The sequence below is a fragment of the Canis lupus genome, chromosome 20, assembly GCF_011100685.1.
Source record: "Canis lupus familiaris isolate Mischka breed German Shepherd chromosome 20, alternate assembly UU_Cfam_GSD_1.0, whole genome shotgun sequence".
Classification (NCBI taxonomy): Eukaryota; Metazoa; Chordata; class Mammalia; order Carnivora; family Canidae; genus Canis; species Canis lupus.
The window spans coordinates 47162009-47184784 of NC_049241.1; the positions used below are offsets into that span (position 1 = coordinate 47162009).

Here is a 22776-nt window from a genome sequence, read left to right on the forward strand (position 1 = left end):
CTTCCAAAATGCTGCCACTAAAAATAGGAGCCTCGCTGGAGCTGCTCAAAGAGGCCAACACAGCCCCCTGGCTCGTGGAATCCTTAGACAACGCCAATCGCAGAACCAACGAATCTGGGACGCCCAGAATCTCGGCAGCTGGGGTCCCAGAATCTCAGAAGCAGGATGCCCAAACCCTCAGACCTGCACCTCTAGGCTGTGCAGGATCTTGTTGCCACTGAATCACTTGCCCTGCCCGAGGAGCTCACATTTATGATCTTGTGTTCTCAAGAGACCCCATTTTGGTGGGGTCTCTCTCCCTTGGCTGGTCCAGGCCTTGCTTTCCTAACCCTCACACCTTCTCTAACATTCACCTCGACCTCCCACCCTGACACTCACCCTGGCACTCGAACATACACCTGCCTGCCCCTGCTCCCCATCAGCCTACTCCAGGGGTCCTCAAATGGCGGCCATTCTGCCTGCAAGGGATGCTTTGGCAGTGCCTATAGCCATTTTTGGTTGTCATGACTGCAGGGCCAGGGGCCGGGGGGTTACCAGCATCTAGTGGGGAGAGGCCAGTGCACAGAAAGTCATGGTTGAGAAACTGCTCTCGATAGTGCAAATTTATGTACCCCCATTGCCACTCTCACCTTCCAGAGGCCATGTGACAGTCACAGACCTTCTCTGAGGCACAGTAGAAAGACCCTTAGCCAGTGACCACGACTTTCTGATCCCCCACGCCACCCCTGATGGCACTTTTAATTCTTTGGCTCCTGACAGCTTTCAATTTCCTGGGCAAATTGAACCATGGGGGATCAGAAAAAGAACTAGCCCTGGCCCTAGCCCTCTTTCTGGACCATCCTCCAGTTGAAGCTAATCCAGCAATTGCATCTGTCAGGCTCTGGACGGGGCACAAGTTCCCCCCGTGTGTTAACCTTGGCCCAGGCAGTTGGCCTGTACCCCAACTGGCACATTCACCCATGTCAGGCGAGTGTGGCAGGCAGAGGAGGCACAGGCCAGGATTCCTGTGGTCGCTCCAGGCGTTGGCTCCACAGGCGGATAATGGAGAGTTGGCTCTATCTGTGTGAGGGGTCCCAGGAGGGGATTTGATTCTAGGACTGAAGCCTGGGAGGCAGGGACAGGCACTCCACAGCTCAGGCTTAGAGTTCCTCATTCATCATCTGGCAAGTATTGGTTGAGCACCCGCTGTGTGCCAGGCACTGGGAGGCTACAGTGAATGAGGCTGAAAAAGTCTCCTCCCTCAGGGGGTGCTCAAGTGCCAGCAGGGGCGCAGGCAAGCCGTAATCCATAAGAGGAACCAGGCAATTTGGGAGAGGGTGAAGAAAGGAATGAAACAGGTGACAAGAGAGAAAGTCATAGAGGCTCACTTTGGTCAGTGGCCAGGGAAGGACTCTCCAATTTTAGTATATGTGCTGCCAAAGCGAGCACGGAAGAACTCTCCAGACAGAAGGAATAGCCAATATTGAGGCCCTGGGGCCAGGAAAAGTTGGGTGGGCTTGAGGCATCAAGAGGAGTCAGGACAGAGCCAGCAAAGGCAAGGAAAGGGAACCAAGGCTGGAGAGACCTGCAGAGGTCCCACCTCGCCACAGGGCTTTGTAGGTAGTGGTCAGGAATCTGGTTTTTATCATAGGTATAATAAGTCAGGGGAGTTTTTACCAGGGTGTGATTTTTAAGAATCACCTTGGCTTGCTGGGTGGGAGTAAAGAGAGAAGGGTTGAAGGCAGGAAGCCCCAGGGTCCCCCAGGAGACTCCTCCAAAGAGACTCCTTTCAGGGCTCAGGAGTGCAGAGGCCAAAGGCCTCTCAGAGAGGGGTGCAGAGCCGGCTAGGCCCTTCGAGGTGCCCGGCAGGGCTCCCAGAGCTGGGGTGTTGTGAAGGACCCCGGCCAGGGGGACCCCAGCCCCTCAGGGTCTCCCCTCTCTGTTGCAGACGGGCAGCCCCATCCTGGCCTCAGCGAAGCCCTCCCCCGTGCCACCTCCGCCACCCATCGGATCAGCAGCTGGTGAGTGCCACGCTGGCCCTGACCTCAGGGAGGGCAGGGGGGCAAGCAGGATGTGCCTAGGCCCCGAAGGAAGCCCCTGGGGAGTGAGAAGGGGAAAGGAGGGAATCAGGAGGCCAGGCAGGAGGAGATGGCTCCCAGCAGGCAAGCCCCTGGGCATGTGCAGGGGGTGGGGAAAACTGGGATGAACACAGACAGTCAACTCTCATTATCCCTGCCAGGAGCAGGGCCAGAGGGACAGGAGCCTGAAGGTTAGACCCTTGGAGTCCTGTCTCTGCCAGGTGACCCTTAGAATGATGTCAGTCCTTTCTAAGCCTCAGTTTCCCCATCTGTAAAATAAAGTCCCTAAGATGCATCTCACAAACTGGCTTTGAGGACCCCAGAGAGGTTGGACAGGAGCAGGAAATGACAATAGTGGTGACAACATTTTATAAAGTCTGAGTGGGTGCTAATATGTAATAATCATTGCGATGTGTCAATGAGAGCTCCCATTAGTTGAGCGCTTGCTGTGTACTAGCCTCTTGGCACAGGTTTCCCCCTCTAAATCTTTGTCATGGACCTGGAGGGTGGGTGGTCCTGTTGGTATCACATGTCACCGATGGGGCTGAGAGAGGTGACCCTGTGGTTTCTGCTCTGCCTCTCGATGGAACCCCTTTCTGCACTTTTTGGTGGGTGTAATCGATAGCCCCTCTTGGAGGCAGAGTCCTGAAAACGAAGGGAGATTTATCAGTGTCATGATAAGAACCCATGTTGGTTGTGGGCTTACCATAAACCAGGCATCTGGTGAAGTGAAGCATTTCTCCAGCATGGAGTCATGTCCTCCCTACACTTCCCGGGGTCCGAGTCAAGGTCCCCATTTGAAGGGCTATAGTTGTGACCCTTTAAATGAGCACATCCCTCATGTGAACTTCTATTGTGGATACGAGAAAGCTCCTTAGATGTTGCAGAAGGACACAGAGGCTCCTGGCTTGGGGGTCTCGTTCTCATTTTTAGGATTGGAAAACTGAGGCTCAGTGAGGTTGCTTTGCCCCCTTTCCCCCAAGGAGGTCAGGGTCCTTAGGGCCAGAGGCTGAGCAGGGTCCTTCCACCACTACTAACTCTGCCCTTCCAAGAGGGGAGCTGCAGGGGGAAAGGGCATTTCCCTGAATTGTTTATACCACAGAGTTGTACCACATTTGCTGGAAAGTGAGGCTAAATGAACTAAATCACCCTGGTTTGGGGAAAACCTCTTGGTCTTACGCAGCTGGGGGCACAGATCAGAGCCTTGGTCTTCCTGCGGGACAGATGAGAGTTGACTGTGCCACCAGACTTGAGGACGTGCCCTGTGACCCTGGTGTGACCACTGGTGGACCCTGCACACTCTCCCACCATGCAACGGGGCTGGGCTACATGGACAGGTGCATCCTGGGAGCTGAAGGTGCTTTTTGGTCTAATAGCTCTGGAAGGGCCACATCTACTCCCCCTACCTCCCCACCCTCACCTCCACACTCCCAGCCCCTCTGAGGTCACCCTCGGGCTGGGTCTCTGGGGCTTATCTCAGGCTGCCTATGAGGACCCCCCTCCCCTGCCCAAGGAAGAGAAATTGAGGCCTGTGGCTAACCTGTCCCCATTGGCACTTCCTTGCAGTTGCTGGGATGGAGGCAGCCTGGACTTCCAGCCGGGCTCCCCACCACCCCACCTCCTGGGCCACTTCCCCGGCCCCCCTGATGGCCAGGGGTCCTGGGAGCACCCCCTGGTCCAGGAAGCCAGGGAGGGCATCCCACCTGAACGGAGGTTCGAGGACTCAGTCATTGTGAGGACTGTGAAGCCCCACATTGAGCTTGAGGGATCTAGAAGGTTCTTGCACCATCAGGGTGAAGCAAAGCTCTTGGAGAAGGCCCCCCGGGGCCACCCCAGGTTCGACTGGCTCCAAGATACAGACGAGCCGGCCCCACCCCAGGATGCTGGGCTGCACCTGGACCTGCCGCCCCAGCCCCTGCCCCTCACCTCCTTCAGGACGGTGCTCGTGCCGGTAGAAGACACCACTAAGACGTTGGATGTGACAGTGGTGGACACCACGGAGCACCTGGCAGACCTCGAAGAGCTGGCTCAGCCATCTGAGTGGGGCCTGCCCAGGTCGGCCTCGGAGGTGGCCACACAGACCTGGACGGTGAACTCGGAGGCGTCCGTGGAGCGGCTCCAGCCCTTGCCTTCCCCGATCCGGACAGGGCCCTACCTGTGTGAGCTGCTGGAGGAGGTGGCCAAGGGGGTGGCCAGCCCGGATGAGGACGAGGATGAGGAGCCAGCCGTGTTCCCATGCATTGAGTGCAGCATCTACTTCAAGCAGAAGGAGCACCTTCTGGAGCACATGAGCCAGCACCGCCGAGCGCCAGGTCAGGAGCCACCTGCTGACTTGGCCCCGCTGGCCTGTGGGGAGTGCGGCTGGGCCTTTGCTGACCCCAGTGCCCTGGAGCAGCACCGGCAGTTGCACCAGGCCTCCCGAGAGAAGATCATTGAAGAGATCCAGAAACTGAAGCAGGTGCCTGGTGATGAGGGCCGGGAGGCACGGCTGCAGTGCCCCAAGTGTGTCTTTGGCACCAATTCCTCCAAGGCCTTTGTGCAGCATGCCAAACTGCACGTGCGCGAGCTTCCAGGCCAGCCTGCCAGGGAGCCCTTTGGGGGCGGCAGTGGGGCTGACAGCCCAGGTCCCGATGCTACCACCCTCACCTATCGACCCTACCGAACCTCCTCAGGGCTCAGTGGCTGCGTTTTCTGCGGTTTCCCAGCACCCAGTGAGAGCCTGCTCAGGGAGCACATGAGGCTTGCGCATGCCCATCCCCACTGGGAGGAGGACGCCGAGGCTTTCGAGGAGGACCCTGCCAGCCAGCCAGGCACCAGCCAGGATGCATATGCCCGCTTCCCCGATGCTGCTGAGGACTACTTTGGCAAAGCTGAAGCTCTCTTGGCCCCCACATGGCAGGAGAACCCTGCTGGATATGACCCCAGCCTGGCCTTTGGCCCAGGCTGCCAGCAGCTGGGTGTGAGGGATTTCCCACTGTCAAAGCCACTTCTGCACGGCTCAGACCCAAGGCCCCCAGGAAGGCCAGCCTTTCCCTCCCCTCTGGCATCTGCCCCCTACTCCTTACAGCCCAGTAGAAACAAGAGCATGGTCCACCTGCAGGGGCTCCCAGCCCAGCTGGGGGACCGGAGACACCCTTGGAGTGAAGAGGAGGAGGAAGACATACCGCTGGTCTCAGAGATGGACTTTTCCCCCGAAAATGGGGTCTTTCCACCCTTAGCTGCCCCTGGCCTCATCCCACAGCTGGCCCTGGACCTGAAGCGGACTTTCCGAAAAGCCCTGAGGGCAGCTGAGGCCTCTCGGGCACAGCAGCAGCAGCTCCGAGGGATGGTGCCACTTGTGCTGCTGGCAAAGCTGGGGCCACAGGTCATGGCTGCAGCGACCAGGATGCCCCCAAGGCTGCAGCCTGAGGAGCTGGGGCTGGGGGGCGCCCACCCCCTGGACTTCTTGCTCCTGGATGCACCGCTGGGCGGCCCACTGGGGCTGGACGTGCTCCTTGATGGGGACCCAGCAGTGGCATTGAAGCACGAGGAGCGGAAGTGCCCCTACTGCCCCGATCGCTTCCACAACGGCATCGGCTTGGCCAACCATGTCCGAGGCCACCTGAACCGTGTAGGCGTGAGCTACAATGTGCGGCATTTCATCTCTGCCGAGGAGGTGAAGGCCATTGAGCGCAGGTTCTCCTTCCAGAAGAAGAAGAAAAAAGGTAGGGCGGCTTCGCTCCGGCACCCACCTCCCTCCGAGGCCCAAGAGACGCACAGCTGGGCAGCTGAGTTCTGAACCAAGCAATCCTCACTCTAAATCGTCCCATAGTGCCAAGCAGGGGGAAGTCAGGGCCTCCCCTTCTGGAAGACTGGGAGCCGCGGCAAAGGCCACCGCATCGGTGGAGGTGTGGGGATGCCCCAATGCCCTGGCCCTTCCGGCAACTGGAGGAAGGAGTATGGGCAGAGGAGGCAGCCCCAGGCAGGGAATTTCACTGATGTCTTCATTCGACAAATATTTATTGAGAGAGGTCCCCTCTGTTCTGGGCACTTGGGGACACAGCAGAGAAGGAAACAGCAGTCCCTGCTCTCCTGGAGTTCACGGCCCAGTAATAGGAGTGTGGGACCCTGGCCGGCTTCAGAACCCCCGGGGCAGCCTGTGAGGTATGGAGATTCCCAGGCACCAGGGTTCTGATTCTGGAGGTCTATCTCCAACACGAGTGCCCTGGGTGGTTCTGACGCTGGCAGACACGGATCCCACTTGGGGGAGGTGCTGGTGTGCTGTTTGAGGGAGTGCATATGAGTATGTTTGAGTGTGTATGTGTGTGTGTGTGCGCGCGCGCGCACGTGCATGTGTGCAAGTGTGCATGTACTGGGGGTAAGGGGCCAGGGGCAGACAGCCATAAAACCAGGTTCTTACAATGGTGAGTGACCAGCGCTGTGATGGGGGAAACTGGGGGCTGAGGAAGTGGACAGGAGGTCCCTGACTCCACCTGGGGGCATCCAAGCAGGCTCCCCAGAGGAGAACATCCCATCCATTTGGCCATTTCTTCATTCAACAAAGATTTCATTGACAGCACTGGAGTGATAGTGAGCAAAAATAGGCATGCGCTCTAGACACGGGAAGGATATTAATCAAACACTCAGCCAAAGGATTGCAAATGCACAACTGGAGGAGGGTTTCTGGGGGGTGGAGTCCCTGATGCTGAGAGTTATGTGAAGGGAAACCTGGAAGGCCAGGCAGAAAGGGCTTCCCGGAGTGGGAGGATTGGAGAACACATGGAGCAGACAGGAGCTGATGCAGGCAGGAGCGTGAATGGCAAAGGGAAAGGGAGGTGTCTAGGGTCAGGGATGGCACTGGCTGTGTGATCTGTGGAGGGGGAGCAACCCCAGGAACGGGGAGGGCTGGGGCCAGTGGGTCACCCCTCCAGGCAGTCCATATCCTCTCTTCCTCCACAGTGGCTAACTTCGACCCAGGCACCTTCAGCCTGATGCGCTGTGACTTCTGTGGGGCTGGCTTCGACACCCGGGCCGGCCTCTCTAGCCACGCCCGGGCCCACCTACGTGACTTCGGCATCACTAACTGGGAGCTCACCGTGTCACCCATCAACATCCTGCAAGAGCTGTTGGCCACCTCTGCTGCTGAGCGGCCCCCCAGCCCCCTGGGCTGCGAGCCTGGGGGGTCACCCAGTGGCTTCCTGACCTCCCGTCGGCCCCGCTTACCTCTTGCAGTGCCCTTTCCACCCACCTGGGCTGAGGACCCTGGGCCAGCCTACGGAGATGGTAAGGGGAGAGGGTGTGGATGGGGTAGGGCCCTGACCCTTCTCAGGGCCCCAGAGAGATGAGAGGAGGTGGGAGGGGGCAGCCACTCCACTTTTCTGGTAGTGTTTCAAGTCACTTTACAAAGTATACTGACAACTATCCTCACAACTGCCATGCCACTTAGAGGTTATTTATGTTTTATTCAGGGGCCGGTCCAGGGTTACTCCTGGATCCAATTCATCCCTGCCCTGCCTGACAGTGATTTTCACACATGCTTAGTCACCTCCTACTGGGGAGCCAGATATGTTCTAAGAATTTTACAAACACAAGCTTATTTGCATCCTCACAACAATGCTATAAGGCAGGTGTTATTATTATTATCCCCATTTTACAGATAAGGAAACTGAGGCACAACGAAATTAATTAACTGGTCCAAGGACACATGGCCAGAAGTGGTGGAGCTGGGATTTGAAACTCCAGACAGGTCAGGTTCCAGCATCCTTGCTCTTAAAATCATCTGTCTAGAGCAGCACTGTCCTATAGAACTTTATGAGGTGGAAAGGTTCTCTAGATAGGTGTTCTGCGCATAGGTTACTACTGGCCATATATGGTGTTGAGCATGTGAAACGTGGCTAGTGCAAGGTTAGTGGTAATTCTGCCAAACATTGCAGAGCTAGAGTCTACATTCTGGATTTTCAGTAGTGCCTACTTTGTCCAGCAGCATTGATAACCCCTCCCATAACTGAATACTTGCTGTATACTAAGGTTTTATCTCATTTATGCCTCAAACAGCTCTGTGGGGCTAAGGATTGCTGTGTTGCTGTTTTGTGGACAAGGAAGCTGTGGGTCATCTGCTTTGCCACATAGCCACGAAGCAGCAGAGCTAGATTTCTGAACACCATGTTCGGTGGTCTCTCCAGTGGAAGATGGCTTGGAAAATCCGGAAGTAATATTTTGGAGAAGGAGCCTGGGGCTGGGCACCACTGGGGGAGTAAAAAGCTGTAGGACCCAGCCTTGCAAAGCCTGACTTTGTAGGAGCCTTTACTGAACTCAAAGCAGAGAACTTGGCAGTGAGGAGTCAGTGGGCTCTGGGGAATGGAGAAGTTTCTGAACAGAGGAACTGTCTAGGGGCCGCGTGGCATTGAGGTTTCCTTTGGTTTCTCCTACCTGGAGCTCCCAGGGTCCTACCTCCATCTGTGCTCTGAACTCCACTGGACCCATTTGCCAGCCCCCTTACCAGTAAAGGGCATCTGAGGGTCTGCAAAGTGGAGGGTGGTGCTGTGAAAGCTCCCTCTCCTCCTTGGACAAGGAATCTGAGGCACAGAAAGGACAGAGTGGCTGGTTGAGGACACAGTTTGGACACAGAGTAAGGACCTGACCTCAGGCTTCTTGCCTCTGCTGAAGGCTGTCCCCTGGGCATTCAGCTCACACACTTGGCTGGGTTTGCAGTGCCTCAGGGATGGCTGAGAAGTGGAGCTGGCTCTGAGGATGGCTGGGGGACACAGGAGGTAGTCTGTAAGCTACAGCCCCGCTCTCTTCTTCTTCTTCTTTTGTCACTCTGGTAGAGGTCTGAATGTCAGGCTCACACTCCTTACTTGGCACTGGGTCAAGCCCCTCAGGGATGGCAGGGTGTGTCCAGTAGTCAGGCTCAGCTCTGGTCAACCTGTTTCCACTAGAAGACCAACGTGGCAGCCCCCGGTCAGTGCTAATGGAGATGGCTGAGTCTTTGGGGTGTCAGGATTCAGTCTGGTACTGTCCGGGCCTTGTCCGTGGTGGGGGATGGGGTGGGGGTGGGGGGACTCTGAACAGTCTTTCAGTTAACACCTGGTGGGCTGGAGGGCTGTTTATGGGTGGTTCCGAAGAGCCTGGAAGCCTTGCCTTCAAGAAGGATGTCCAAGATTAAGGCTAGGTCTGGGCACCCGCCCTGCCCTGATTGTTCCTAGAAGCATCTCGCACCTTAGTGGGCTGTAGGGGCGGGTGCCAGGTTGGGGGCGGGGCAACCGTCAGATTCTGGCCCCACCCAGCTGTCAAGAAACAGCTGGGGGCAATCGGTTTGATGTTGGGAAGAAGCAGGTTGTGCCTGGAATGGGGCGCCGGCGGTCGTGTGGGGAGCTCCGTAGGACTGCGGGACAGCGCCGGCGGCGTCGGGGGGGCATTTAGCTATCAGGATGATGTGGGGCCCTCAGAGCTGGGATCTGGTGTCTTCCAGATCTCCGACACGAAGGGAGAATTCCAGGATAGAGGATGGAACAGGATCCCCGGGCAGGTCCTAGCTCCGCCCGTGGGCGCTCCAGGAAGCTGGACGCGGGGAAGGCAAATGCGTGTGGTCCGAGGATTCCCGTTTTAGCCTTAGGGGCGGTGGGGGGGGGCGGGAAGAGCGTCCCATCCCGTCCAGGCAGGGGTGGGAGTGCGGTTGGCGGCCGCGCCCAGCGCGGCGTGCGTGCGTCCCCGAGCCAGGGTGCGGGCGGCTCCCTGCTCCCGCCCCACCCCCCCACCCCCGGCCCGCCGGGCCCGGACAAGAGTTTCGCTCACTCGCTCGCGGCGCTCGGCGCTCGGCCGGCCGCCCTGGGCGCGCCCCGAGGGGCGGGGCGGGGCGGAACGGAGCGGGCTCGGCGGCGGCGCTCGGCGCTCGGCTGCTCCCGCCTGGGGCGGCCGCCCCGCGTGCGCCGGAGCCAAGATGGCCGCCTCCACCGCCCAGTGCCGAGTGACAAAAGCGGAGAGCAAGGCGGCGGCGGGGCCGCGCGCGGGGGGCGCCCGGGAGCGCGCGCCCGCTGGGGCGCCCCCGCCCAGCCCCCCGAGCCCGGGCCCCGCGGCCCTCCCCGCGCCGCCGCCGCCGCCCCCGCCCCCGCCGCCGCCGCCGCCGCCGCGGGACGGGCCCAAGGCCGAGCCGGAGCCGGGGCCCGGGCCGGCGCCCGCGCCGGGTAAGAGCCCGCGCCGGGGAGGGTGCGGGGAGGGCAAAGTCGGCATTCCGCCCGCCCCCTGCCGCCGCCCCCGCCGCCCGCCGCCCAGTCTCTGGGACTCCCCCTCCCCCCAGGCCCTCCAGTCGCGCGGGCCCCGGGCCTCCTGTCGCAGCTCGCGGGGCCCCGGGCTTCAGAAACACTGTCCGCCGCCGCTCCGTGGGACCCTCACCCTGCCTGACAGGTGTCCCCTGTCCCCCTTGGAGCCCCGGGAGCGCCCCTCGCCACAGTCTCCGGCCCTGCGGCGCAGAAACCCGCTCCGAGTCACTTCAGACACGGCCCCTGCACCCTCTGACAGACGCGCCCACTCCACCCGGCGACTTTGACAAAGTCCTCGGTGTCCCGGGCCTCGGCGGCCCCCCCTGCCTCCCTTCTGCTCGCCTCCGTAGGACTCCAGCCGAGCGGAGAACCTTCATGGCTTCCTGCTCGTAGGCCTGGCCGGCTGCAAAGCTCCATCTGACACACAGTTTTCTTCAGCCTCAGAGCTGTCTCCCTGCCCTGAACACGACACCCGGGGCTCAGCAGGCCCCGCGGGCCCCCTTCTCCGAGAAGAGTAGACCGCGAACACATGCCTTCCACTCCCTGTTCTCCTGTACACCTCATCCAGGGAAGCTTCCTGACTTGTCCGAGGCCTCGGAAACTTCCTACAAAGTTCTGTGATTCTCGCTTTTCCTGTCCCCATTCAGATCTCGGCTGATCCGGGCTCCCAGTTCTCCCCTTACCCCACTTAGGGCTCAGCTTGTGATAAGCAGACCACTAGGCAGCCCCCAGTCGCCTCCGCAGCCCCAGGTGCCCTGTCGGGTGGAGATTCCCCCATGAGTCCTGCGGAGCCTCCTTCCTGTCCTTGGCTTGTCAACTCTGCATTGCTTCTCTGGCCTCTGACTCAGGCCTTCTCTTACTGGATCTCCCTTCTGACTGCCACCTACCTGCTCCCAAGACTGACATGCTCCCCTGCACAAGTTCTGCCTAGAGAGATACTTTGTCAGGTCTAGGATCGGAGTCCCTGCCCCAACCAGTGTGTGTTCTGGTGGGTGGAAACTGCTCCTCCGCCCCGCTGTCAGTGGGCAGCCGTGACATCCCTGCATCTCACTGGTGCTGGGGGTTTGGATGGAGCCTCTGTTCTCATATGGTGAGTTGCCTCCCAGAGTGAGAGCAGATGCCAAGGATGAGGAAGAAGGCTCCATGCCCCTACTCTCAGTCCTTATGGGAGTAGACAGCTCCCACCCAGCCTGGGCTGAGCCTGTCTTCCTAACCTCACAGGCCTGGGTTCTGAGGAAAACACAATGGTGGCCATGGACTTGGGCTCCCCCCCGCTCCCCAAGAAGAGCCTGCCTGTCCCTGGGCCCTTGGAACAGGTGGCCAATCGGCTGAGCAGCAAAGTGGCTGCAGAGGTTCCTCATGGCAGCAAGCAGGAGCTGCCAGATCTCAAGGGTGAGTGACCCAGGTGGCACGGTGGGGGTGCAGGCCCGGCTGGTCACACTCACAGGGAACTCTTGGGCCTGGGGGTTAGTGTGGGGTCCACAGCTTTCTCTTCACCCCAAAGCCCTAAGGAGACATCTGGCTGTCTTCTGTTCAGCTTCTGCTGCCCTGGGCATGCATGGCCTTGAGATATAACCTCACTGGGTGGGGGAGGGGCATCCAGGGAAACAGCACAGTTTTCAGGAGCTCACACTCAGACCCAATTTATTTGCTGATTTTGGCCCTCATTAGCTATGTGATCTTTTGTATGATATTGTCTTGTCTGTATGTTGATATTCAGATCATTATTAAGTAGTTGATAGGCACTATGCTGGACTTATTGAAGTTTTAGGGCAGGGAGGCAGAGGAGGAGACAGGCAGTGATAAGGGCTCTGCACAAGATGGGGTGTAAGGCACCAGAGGGACTGTTGACTGGGGCCTCCAACCCAGTGTTTGGGGCATGAGTTGAGCTGCAGAGGCTGGCTAGGACAGCTCTGGGAAGCACTGTGACTGGCAGGTCAGTGTTTGTGTGAACACCTGTTGCCAGGACACCCTGGTATGTTGGATATCCGAAAGGCATTCTGCTGCCCGGGCCACAGGCAGGGCTCTGCCTCCTGCTGTGTGCCGGTGGCACAACTCTTCCCTCTCTGAGACTCAGTTTCCTTATTTGCAAACTGGACAGGCTGATCCCTGCCTAATTAGGGTCATTTTAAGGATCAGGGAGGCTTGTAGGGAGCCTGGGTTAAGTGGGATCCTGGGGGGAGGGGCAGTGGGAGGGCAGGGCTTAAGGGACCTCACAGCCAGCTCTCTTGGCCTCCATCTCGCCCTCCAGCCCAGAGTCTGACCACCTGCGAGGTCTGCGGTGCCTGCTTTGAGACACGCAAGGGCCTGTCCAGCCACGCACGCTCCCACCTGCGTCAGCTGGGGGTGGCCGAATCGGAGAGCAGCGGTGCCCCCATTGACCTCCTCTACGAGCTTGTGAAGCAGAAGGGCCTGCCTGACACACCCCTTGGGCTGCCCCCAGGCCTGTCTAAGAAGTCCAACTCACCGAAGGAGGTGGTCGCCGGTGCCCCCCGGCCTGGCTTGCTTGCCCTGGCCAAGCCCTTGGATGCCCCTGCTGTCAACAAGGCCATCAAGTCACCTCCTGGCTTCTCTACCAAGGGCTTGGCCCACCCACCCAGCTCCCCACTCCTCAAGAAGGCACCACTCGCCCTGGCGGGCTCCCCCACCCCCAAGAATCCTGAGGACAAGAGCCCCCAGCTGTCCCTGAGCCCCCGGCCAGCCTCCCCAAAGGCACAGTGGCCTCAGTCTGAGGATGAAGGGCCCCTGAACCTCAGTGAGTGCGGGTCCCGGGAGCTGAGGGAGGTCCTGGCACCGGGAGGGCTGCAGAGCCCAGGGTGGGGATGGTGGGGGCTACAGCTCCTAGGTCCTGGGTCCACTGGGTCAAAATATTGGTCAGAGCACTGTGTCTCCTGTTGGGCTGGCCTTGCAGCATATTATCATCTGCCTCCCACTCTACTTTGCTATTCTTCCCTCTGGAGGCTTGGCTGTGGCTGCTAAGCCTGCCAGGGTCATCCTCACCACTTAGGGGCATTTGGCCTTCTCTGAGCCTGAGGGTTGGGGTAGTGAATGAAGGTAACCAGAAGTCCTGTGGGCCTGTCTTCCCCAGAAGGGCATCTTGGGTCCTACAGGCAGGGAGGTGGTCCACCTGACAGGAAGTTTTGTAGTTGGCCCTGTCTTCACATCTTCCTGGCTGTCTGTGCAGAGGCACTTCTGTGCCCATGGGTGGAGCCAGACCTCCTGGGCTGCCAATGGGCATGGCAAGAAGGGTTTAGAAAGAACCACCCCCACCCTCCCGGGTACAGTGAGGAGGTTTAGCATGGCATCCCTTCGGAAGTCAGGCCTTCCCTCACATTTATATTAGTCTGGGATGAGCCCGAGGTCTGGCCCCCTGCCCAATGGGGCATCCCAGTTGGCACCTCATGTTCCCATGAAGCCGCTTCCATTGTCTGCTCTGCTTTTGGGAGCAAGGCCCTGGGCAGGTCTGCCCTTGGCTATATGATGCTCGGCAGCTGGGTGGGGCCCCTGCTTTGCACCCACACAGCTCCCACCGCTGGGGTCCCAGGGAAGAGGCCCTGGGAGCATCAGGTTGTGCCACTGGAATTTGGCCACCACCTCTCCACCCCACATCCTTAAGCTCTCCACACTCACCTTGATGCCAGAGGGCTAGGCAGGGAACAGGACTTTCTGTTTCCCAAAACCTCTTAAAATAAATCTGCGGCACAAATCTTGAACCCTGAATGGCCTGGGAAGCCTTAAATCATATCAGGTCTTCTTGCCTCAGTCCCCCAGGGCCGGCCAAGGTGGCGGCCGTGAACCCCCCCCTGTGTTTTGTCTCCGCAGCTTTAGATAGTGACGGGGGCAGAGAGCTGGACTGCCAGCTGTGCGGTGCCTGGTTTGAGACCCGCAAGGGCCTGTCCAGCCACGCCCGCGCCCACCTGCGCCACCTGGGCGTCAGCGACCCGGACGCCAAGGGATCCCCCATAGACGTGCTCCACGGGCTCATCAGGAGGGACGGCGTCCAGATCCGCCTCCCACCCGGGCGCGGCACCCTGGCCCAGCTGGGGCGGCCTCCTCCCACCTCTGCGGCCCTCTCCTTGCTCCCCCCCCCACCGCCGGCCAAGAAGGCCAAGCTGAAGGCCGCGGGTACGGCCAGCCCCTGGGGGAAGCAGGACCTCTCGGCCGCCGCAGCCGCCGGCATTTTCTGGGCCTCTGATGTGGAGCCGTCTCCTCTCAACCTCTGTAGGTTCTCGCTTCAGCCGCTCCCTCCTCCCTGCGGGCCCTGGCGCCCCTCCCGGGGGGGTCGTAGCCCCCTCCCTACTCCTTTCCTGCCAGGGCAGGGAGTAGACAGGGGCCCTTGGCAGTGGGCTGGTTCTGCCCAGAGAACTTGTTAGCAGTTGGCTGCTAGGCCCTCTCTCTTGGCCTTTGACCTTCATGACTGTGACCTTCCCTGAGAATGAAGGCCAAGGGTGGGGTGCTGCCTTTTGGTGTGAAAAGTGTCCATGGTTGCCCCTGGTCTGGATGGCATTTGGCACTTAGGCTGCTACTTCCTGCCCTCTTGCCCCTGTCATTGTTGGGACCCAGGACCCGCAGAGCTGTGGAGTCTTGGTTCCATCCTCTGCCAGGACTGAGGGCCCATGCGCTCTCTGGAGCCTCCCCTCACTCCTGCTGAGTGGCCCCCTGCCCTTCAGTTCCCTCACTTGCACCTGCCCTCCACCACCATCCCAACCTGTGGGCATGCTGCTGCCCAGCCCAGCTGACCAGGAGACCCACAGACAACGATGCTAATGATTCCCCATGATGCTAATTACTCCTTTCTCCTGCTGCAGCCTCGGGCCCAGAGCCAGCTCGAGACATCCGCTGCGAGTTCTGCGGTGAGTTCTTCGAGAACCGCAAGGGCCTATCAAGTCACGCACGCTCGCACCTGCGGCAGATGGGCGTGACTGAGTGGTATGTCAACGGCTCACCCATTGACACACTACGGGAGATCCTCAAGAGACGGACCCAGTCCCGGCCTGGTGGCCCCCCTAACCCACCAGGGCCCAGCCCGAAAGCCCTGGCCAAGGTGGTGGGCAGCGGAGGTCCTGGCAGCTCGCTGGAAGCCCGCAGCCCCGCAGACCTTCACCTCTCACCCCTGGCCAAGAAGTTGCCACCGCCACCAGGCAGCCCCCTGGGCCACTCACCAACTGCCTCTCCTCCTCCCACGGCCCGGAAGATGTTCCCAGGCCTGGCCGCACCTTCCCTGCCCAAGAAGCTGAAGCCTGAACAAATGCGGGTGGAGATCAAACGGGAGATGCTACCAGGGGCCCTTCATGGGGAGCCACACCCATCTGAGGGTCCCTGGGTGGCGCCACGGGAAGACATGGCCCCCCTGAACCTGTGTAAGTGTGACCCCAGGGGCAGGGCAGTGAGAACAGGTAGAGGGGTCTCCCCCCGCCCCTCATTTGATGGGTACCCAGAGCGCCCAGGGTAGAAATAGAACAGAGGCTACCCAGAACCAGAGGACAAGGGGTTAGCTGTGCGGTCCTGCTATGTAGGCCTCTAACTGAGCTACTCCTTGAGTCTCCATCCACGTTGGGGAGGCAGAATTGTGCCACTCAGTGATGCCCAGAAGATTTTACGTCTCGGGCCATCTTCAGTCGATTGGTAGTATCTACCAACCAGATTCCTAGGGAGAAGGATTACAGGGGTCAGTTAGTGATTCTCCCATGGGCTGAAGTATAGGCACTGGGAGTGGGCGGCTGCACCCTCTTTCTGACATTCCTGGTTGCTACGTGCTTGACATTTGGAGACAAGTTCAAATTAAGTGCTCAGCTCTTCCACTCCAGCAGTATGTGACCTTGGGCAGGTTTCCTCTTAGAGGTGGAAGATAAGCATGGTCCCAGCTCCGTGTAGTTCCAAAGTAGTGTAAACCACTTAGCACGGTGCCCGCTTAAACGGAGCCATATGTATACGTTAGTCAGTAGTCTTACTGTCCCTGTCACTGTGTTCTCTCTGCTCGAATTGGCTGAGTCGTGTGCTGAGCAGGCGAGGATGGCCCAGGCCTCTGCTTCGGTGCTCATGTGCATTTCATATCAGCCGTGTGCCACATGCTTGGAGCTGCTCCCACCCGGTGGAGGTTTTCATCTGCATTTTGTAGAGGAGGAATCTGAGGCTCAGAGGGGAAGTGGTTGGCCCAGTGTAACATAGGGGGTCACAGCCAAGCCAGTGCCTGACCCGGGATGGAGGCGCTTGCTCCTCACTGCTTCTTGGTGTCACAGGGAATCATCTTGAAGCCAGATGAGGTGAATTTGAGGTGACAGAGCAAGCAGAAGGGCTGAATGTACACAAGGGCCCCTGGAAGCGGATGAGGGAGTGGGTCATTTGGGTCTGGGGCTGCATGGACGGGACAGCCAGGCACTTAATGTTAGCCTTGAGCTTCGAGCCTCCCGCCGCAGCAGCTGCCTCCTTCTCCTTCCCCTCCCTCCACCCTGGACCCTCTGCAGCGTCCCGGGCAGAGCCTGTGCGTGACATCCGCTGTGAGTTCTGCGGTGAATTCTTCGAGAACCGCAAGGGCCTGTCGAGCCACGCGCGCTCCCACCTACGGCAGATGGGTGTGACCGAGTGGTCCGTCAACGGCTCGCCCATCGACACACTGCGGGAGATCCTCAAGAAGAAGTCCAAACCGTGCCTCATCAAGAAAGAGCCGCCAGCCGGAGACCTGGCCCCTGCCTTGGCTGAGGACGGGCCCCCCACGGCTGCTCCTGGGCCTGTGCAGGCCCCCCTGCCATTGGTGCCAATGGCTGGCCGCCCAGGCAAACCAGGAGCTGGGCCGGCCCAGGTTCCTCGAGAGCTCAGCCTGGCGCCCATCACTGGTGCCAAGCCCACAGCCACTGGCTATCTGGGCTCAGTGGCAGCCAAGCGGCCCCTGCAGGAGGACCGCCTCCTCCCAGCAGAGGTCAAGGCCAAGACCTACATCCAGACCGAACTGCCCTTCAAGGCAAAGACCCTCCACGAGAAGACCTCCCACTCCTGTAAGCAGTGGGTGGCAGGGTCCTGGGAGGGCATCTGCTGGGGCCCGCAGGGCCTGGCAGTGCCACACATACACTGACCCCAGCAGAGGCCCGTGGCAAGGCCCCAGTGGGAGGCGGGACTGACTCCTGACCTGGGCAGGGCCTTCTGGGTACTTTTGTTCCCTTTGGGCTGGGACTCAGCGACACCCCCTCTGCCTGCAGCCACTGAGGCCTGCTGTGAGCTGTGTGGCCTTTACTTCGAAAACCGCAAGGCCCTGGCCAGCCACGCGCGGGCGCACCTGCGGCAATTTGGCGTGACCGAGTGGTGTGTGAACGGCTCACCCATTGAGACACTGAGCGAGTGGATCAAGCACCGGCCTCAGAAGGTGGGGGCTTACCGCAGCTACATCCAGGGCGGCCGCCCCTTCACCAAGAAGTTCCGCAGCGCTGGACATGGCCGCGATAGTGACAAGCGGCCACCCCTCGGGCTGGCACCTGGGGGCCTGGCTGTGGTGGGCCGCAGTGCTGGGGGTGAGCCAGGGCCTGAGGCTGGCCGGGCAGCAGACAGTGGTGAGCGGCCTCTGGCAGCCAGCCCGCCAGGCACTGTGAAGGCTGAGGAGCACCAGCGGCAGAACATCAACAGTGAGTGCTGGCGGAGGGGGTTTTAAGGGCGAGGGGCTCCTTCCACCAGGATTCTCCACTGTGCATCTGCTCTTAGTCACTTACCTGATTATTCTCACCTGTTTGCCCATCTGGCCACGATCCAACCTGTCCCAAGGCCCAGGCAGCATCCAGTCACCAACTGTCCCATCTTGCTTTAAAGGCAGGAACCTAAAAAAAAAAAAAAAAAAAAGGCAGGAACCTCCCCAGAAATCTTGCCCTCCGGCTTATCTCCTGTCCCTCTCTGTACCTTTCCACGCCTCAGAATTTGAGCGCCGACAAGCCCGCCCTCCAGATGCCTCTGCGGTCCGGGGGGGCGAAGAGGCCAATGATCTACAGCAGAAGCTGGAGGAGGTGCGGCAGCCCCCGCCCCGGGTCCGGCCGGTCCCCTCCTTGGTACCCCGGCCCCCCCAGACATCACTGGTCAAGTTTGTTGGCAACATCTACACCCTCAAGTGCAGGTATGCAGCCCCCTGGGTGGGTGGGGGAGAAAGACCACCCACTTAGGGCTGGGTTACCAAGTGCCTCTGAAAAGGACATGGGTTCGTGGGGGTCAGGAGATAGAGCCTCAAGGACTGCCTTTGAGTGTGGCTGGACCCAGGCTAAGGGCTTCTCAACAGCATCACCTCAGAGCAGTGAGCTGGGACCCTGAGGGTTCTAGTGCTGGCTTTGACACTCATCAGCCTCGTGACCTTGAGCAAGGGCTTCCCACCCCATGCCTCCATATTCCCCACCTATAAAATGGGGTTGGTAACAGATTAGCTGTGAGGATTTAAAAAGTTGAATATTTGTAAAGCACTTGAACTGTGCCTGACATATGGTAAGCACTCAACAAGTACTTGCCTGATTAAGAAAAAAATAGATCTTAGTCCATTTTTACCAGAGTCCGGGCATACATCAGAGGCCAGGAAACTTAGTCTGAGGCTTAAGGTGGCCTGCCTCAGGCCACATAGGTCAAGTCAGAAGTAAGATTAGAACCCAGGTCTCTGGAGTCACGAGCTCAGGTCCTGGGCCCCTGTTCTGTGAGGCCTCCCTTGGGACCTCAAGCCTGGGGAGTTGGTGAATTGGGTGCATGAGCAGGGTGGGAGTGAGTTAGTGCCTGACCCACTTTCCCCAGCTGCTGTCCATCTGTCCTAAAGCCTGGTGGGGTAGGGTCTGCTTCTCTGGGCTTTCTCTCCCCTCTCAGATCACATGCTTCCGTCACATGGCAGAGGGACCTGGCAGTGGCACTTTCCCAGCATCAGAGCCAGCTGACTGCCCTGAACATAGAGAATGGGGGTCTTTAGGGGACCCTACCCTGATCCTGGAATGGGTACAGGGAGCTGACCATGAGGAAATATCTGGCTTCTGGGTCCCCTTCCCTGAAATCTCAGGCATGCTCTCTCCACACTGAGTAGCAGCAGGTGTGCTCAGGGACATGGGCAGGGCTACACATCTGCCTCTCCTCATGGCAGTGGCCACTCCTCTCTCTCTCTCTCTCTCTCTCTCTCTTCCTTCCACACAGGTTCTGTGAGGTGGAATTCCAGGGGCCCCTCTCTATCCAGGAGGAGTGGGTGCGGCACTTACAGCGGCACATCCTGGAGATGAATTTCTCCAAAGCGGACCCCCCGCCTGAGGAGCCCCGGGCCCCGCAGGCACAGACAGCGGCGGCAGAGGCACCCTAACACAAAAGCATTCCAAATTCCCTCTCGTGCCACCTCTGTCTCCTCTTTCTCCTCCGTCTCTTCCACCCTCTCCTTCCTCTTTCTTTTCCGTTTCCAAAGGAGCAAGCCAAAACCTCAAACCGGTACCCCTTGGGGGCCGGGCACACTACAGCCGGGGCGCCAGGAGCCAGCTAGCGGCCCTTCCCCCAGCCCGAGGGCTCTGGGCCACACACAGCGCATCTTCCTTCAGCCGTGCCCACCTGGTCCAGCAGGGGCAGAGGCCAGGTCTCTTGCGGTGGCAGCTGATCTGGTGAAGGGGAGGAAGGCCAGCGCTCCCCCAAATCTAGCAGCCAGGCGGGGCTATGTTTGCCATCCGTGGCCATTTGCAAAGACCCCAAAGACCCCTGTCCTGGTTCCCTCTTGCCCCTGTGAATATCCTCTCACACGCACTCACGCGCACACACACATATACACACACACGCAAACACACACACACACATGCACGCACGCACCTCGTGAGACCCGGGATCTGCCCCAGCCCCCCAGTTCCTGAGTCAAACGACCACATCATGCCACGGTGCTTGCTCAGGGGAAGGCACGCTCCCTCTGAGGTCCTGCTGGGGCCCGGGAGCCCCCCACTGAGCCCATGATGCCACGGAAATCCTTGTTGGCCGCCCCCTCCCAGGGGCCTTCCCAGCCTGGAAGAGCTCAGAGCTGACAGCTGCCTCCTGCCATGTCAAGGCCCCCCCAGAGCCTTGGGGGACTCCGGGGCCCAGGAGGGGGTGGGGATGGGACTCTCCTCCCCCACCCCCACCCCCCTCCCTCTTTTCACTGTTGCTTTCTATGTATAGCTCCCTAGACCTTTCACTTTTTTAAAAACGCGTTTTGTGTAGAGAATAAGGAACGTGGATCTTTTTATTTTGCAATCCTGGGCCAGCTAGAGACCGGGAGCTGATTGACCTTTTAACTTTTTTCAGTGGCCACATTTTGGTTATCGATGTACCTAGAAGTATGTAAATTAGATTAAATTTCTCTTCTGGAAACACCCCGGGGCAGGCGGCCAGCGTGTGTTTTTCTGTCGAGTGGACAGGCTGGCATCGTCTGGCAGCCGGGGCTGGAATCGAGCTGCCTCCTCCCAGAGCCCCCGGAGGCCCTGGGTTTTCCTGTTGGCCGCCAAGCTCACCAGACCCAGCTGGGGATGAGCCCAAGTTCCCAGCTGTTGGCTTTCAATGGCACGGTTGGTGGGGGGCTCTGGCTGGTTGGCTGGCTGGTGAAGCGGCTCCTGTAAGCAGAGGAGAGGAACCAAGACTCTGGGCAGCTGGTCTAGGAAGGGGGCCAGGATGAAGTGATGAAGCCGGAAGGGCTCTCCAAGGGCAGAAGCTGTCCAGGGAGGGTGTGGGGGACCTGCGTGGGGAGGGAGAAGTGCACAATTGCTGGCAGCCTTCGGAGAGCTGGGGCCAGCCTGCCTTCAAGACCTATGACTTGTCTGGAGACACAGGCACCCTGAACCCGAATCACACGAGGGGAAAGGGAGCTGCTGGCTCCATGATGTTATTTATTTTCTCGCTCTGCAAATGTTTATTGAACATTTCTGAGATTTTAAGAGATTTTGTTGGCTGCTCCTTCTTGTTTATTGCATGCGGTTTTTCAGCTCATCATTTTCACTTCAGTGGCCAAGGGCTGGAAAGTGGGAATAACCTCTTGGGGTGTAGACAGCAGAGGCCTCCTTTACCCTGAATGCTATTGCCCCAGGACCCCCATTGTGCCTCTGTCTGGGAGGGACAGGCTAACAAGCTGTGGTAACATGCCCACAAGAGTAGCGTTGGCCTATACTCTTGGCTTTTCTGGTCCTGAGAGGAGGTCAGGGCACACATCTCACTTGGTAGGAGAAAGACTCAAGCACTTCTGAACATCCCACACTGGGAGTGGGCATGTCTAAGACTCTGAAAGCAGAGGGCATCTCTGGGGATGAGAGCTGACCCAAAGGCACTTCCCCTTTTAGCTTTTTATCAGTTTTAAAAATATAAAAATGATGGAAGCTGGATTTTAAAAAAATTCAAATGGCACAAGACCTTATAAAGTAACATGGGAAGTTCCTTCCCATGAACACATGCAGTGATAGCTGTGCAGGTCCTCAAAAGGGTAGCCTAAGGTTCTTAGCACAGAGGAATCTTTTCCTAAAATTTTGAGCATGCTGCTTCTCTTCTCAGGCCGTTCCGTTTCAGAAGCAGAGCATAGGATGTTAATAAAATCACCCAATGAAGGTAAAATGATGGCTGTGGTATGTGCCATGAAGGAAGCTGTAGGGTCTATAAGAGGTGTCCAGGAGGCTCAGCTTTAATTTGGAGAACAGGCAGGCATCTGAGGGTAACACTGCAGTGAGCCTTAAAGCTGGAGTGCATATTAATCAGTTCTGTATGCTTCGTATTTGGAGTTTCTTAACACAGCATAAGCCTTGTCCCATGTGGCAGCAAACTCTGCATATGCCATTTAATAAGATTTCATCTATCAGTTACCAACTCAAGACCACAATCTCTTCAACTATAACTCACTACCCGCTTCCTTTTTTTTTTTTAATACCCCCCTTCCTTTTCCTCATCTGAATTATGGTGAATCACATCCTTATAATTATGTGAATCAATCTCTTAATATTTCAGACTCTCTCTGAAGGATAGGGACTTTTAAATATGCCATTATACCTAAAGAGATTGACACTTCGTTCATATCAAGACATCAGCAACACTGCTCATACTTTAAAACGAACTTGTAAAACAAAAAGCATATGTACAACAGCTGTTAAGTACCATTTTCAGTATCTGCTGCTCTGTCAAGTCATCTCTCAGAAGTTCTGAGAGGTCTCTGAAAGTGGATGCCACACAGCCAGTGAGGATGCTGAGGACACAGGGCTGGCGCCAGACTGCACTGCTACAGGAACAAACCCAGAGGGCTATAGAAGGGAGTTGGAGCTTTAGCACTTGTGCCAGGGACCTCGGGCAAGTCATGAATTCCAAACCTCAGTTTTATCTTTTAAATGAGAAATTCTTTTAAAAGGACCTTGCAGGAATGAGGGGAGCATCTGAGATGATAAACAGTACAAATATTACATATACAATATAAACATGCTATATAAATAAATCCATTATCATAATGCAACAATTAACCACAAAATGTAACATTTATTTAGAACCACCCCACCCCGCGACCCCAC

The 22776-nt window shown here is 58.2% G+C and overlaps 1 protein-coding gene across 7 annotated transcripts in view; it reads left to right on the forward strand.

Annotated features, from left to right (window-relative positions):
* The window catches only part of WIZ (WIZ zinc finger), a 26037-nt gene extending 4847 nt beyond the window's left edge, over positions 1 to 21190 (forward strand). The window contains exons 3-13 of one of the 7 annotated variants that reach the window (XM_038567009.1): positions 1928 to 2000; positions 3624 to 5761; positions 6996 to 7319; positions 11516 to 11686; positions 12546 to 13049; positions 14117 to 14515; positions 15103 to 15654; positions 16759 to 17286; positions 17488 to 17907; positions 18191 to 18386; positions 19430 to 21190. In XM_038567009.1, coding sequence (XP_038422937.1) covers positions 1928 to 2000; positions 3624 to 5761; positions 6996 to 7319; positions 11516 to 11686; positions 12546 to 13049; positions 14117 to 14515; positions 15103 to 15654; positions 16759 to 17286; positions 17488 to 17907; positions 18191 to 18386; positions 19430 to 19589 — 5465 coding nt within the window. In that variant the 3' untranslated portion in view covers positions 19590 to 21190. Of the gene's footprint in view, positions 1 to 1927; positions 2001 to 3623; positions 5762 to 6995; positions 7320 to 9975; positions 10220 to 11515; positions 11687 to 12545; positions 13050 to 14116; positions 14516 to 15102; positions 15655 to 16758; positions 17287 to 17487; positions 17908 to 18190; positions 18387 to 19429 lie in introns of those variants that run through there. The other 6 variants (XM_038567011.1, XM_038567010.1, XM_038567012.1 and 3 more) reach the window with 6 other exon arrangements.
* Positions 21191 to 22776: the final 1586 nt, after the last annotated feature.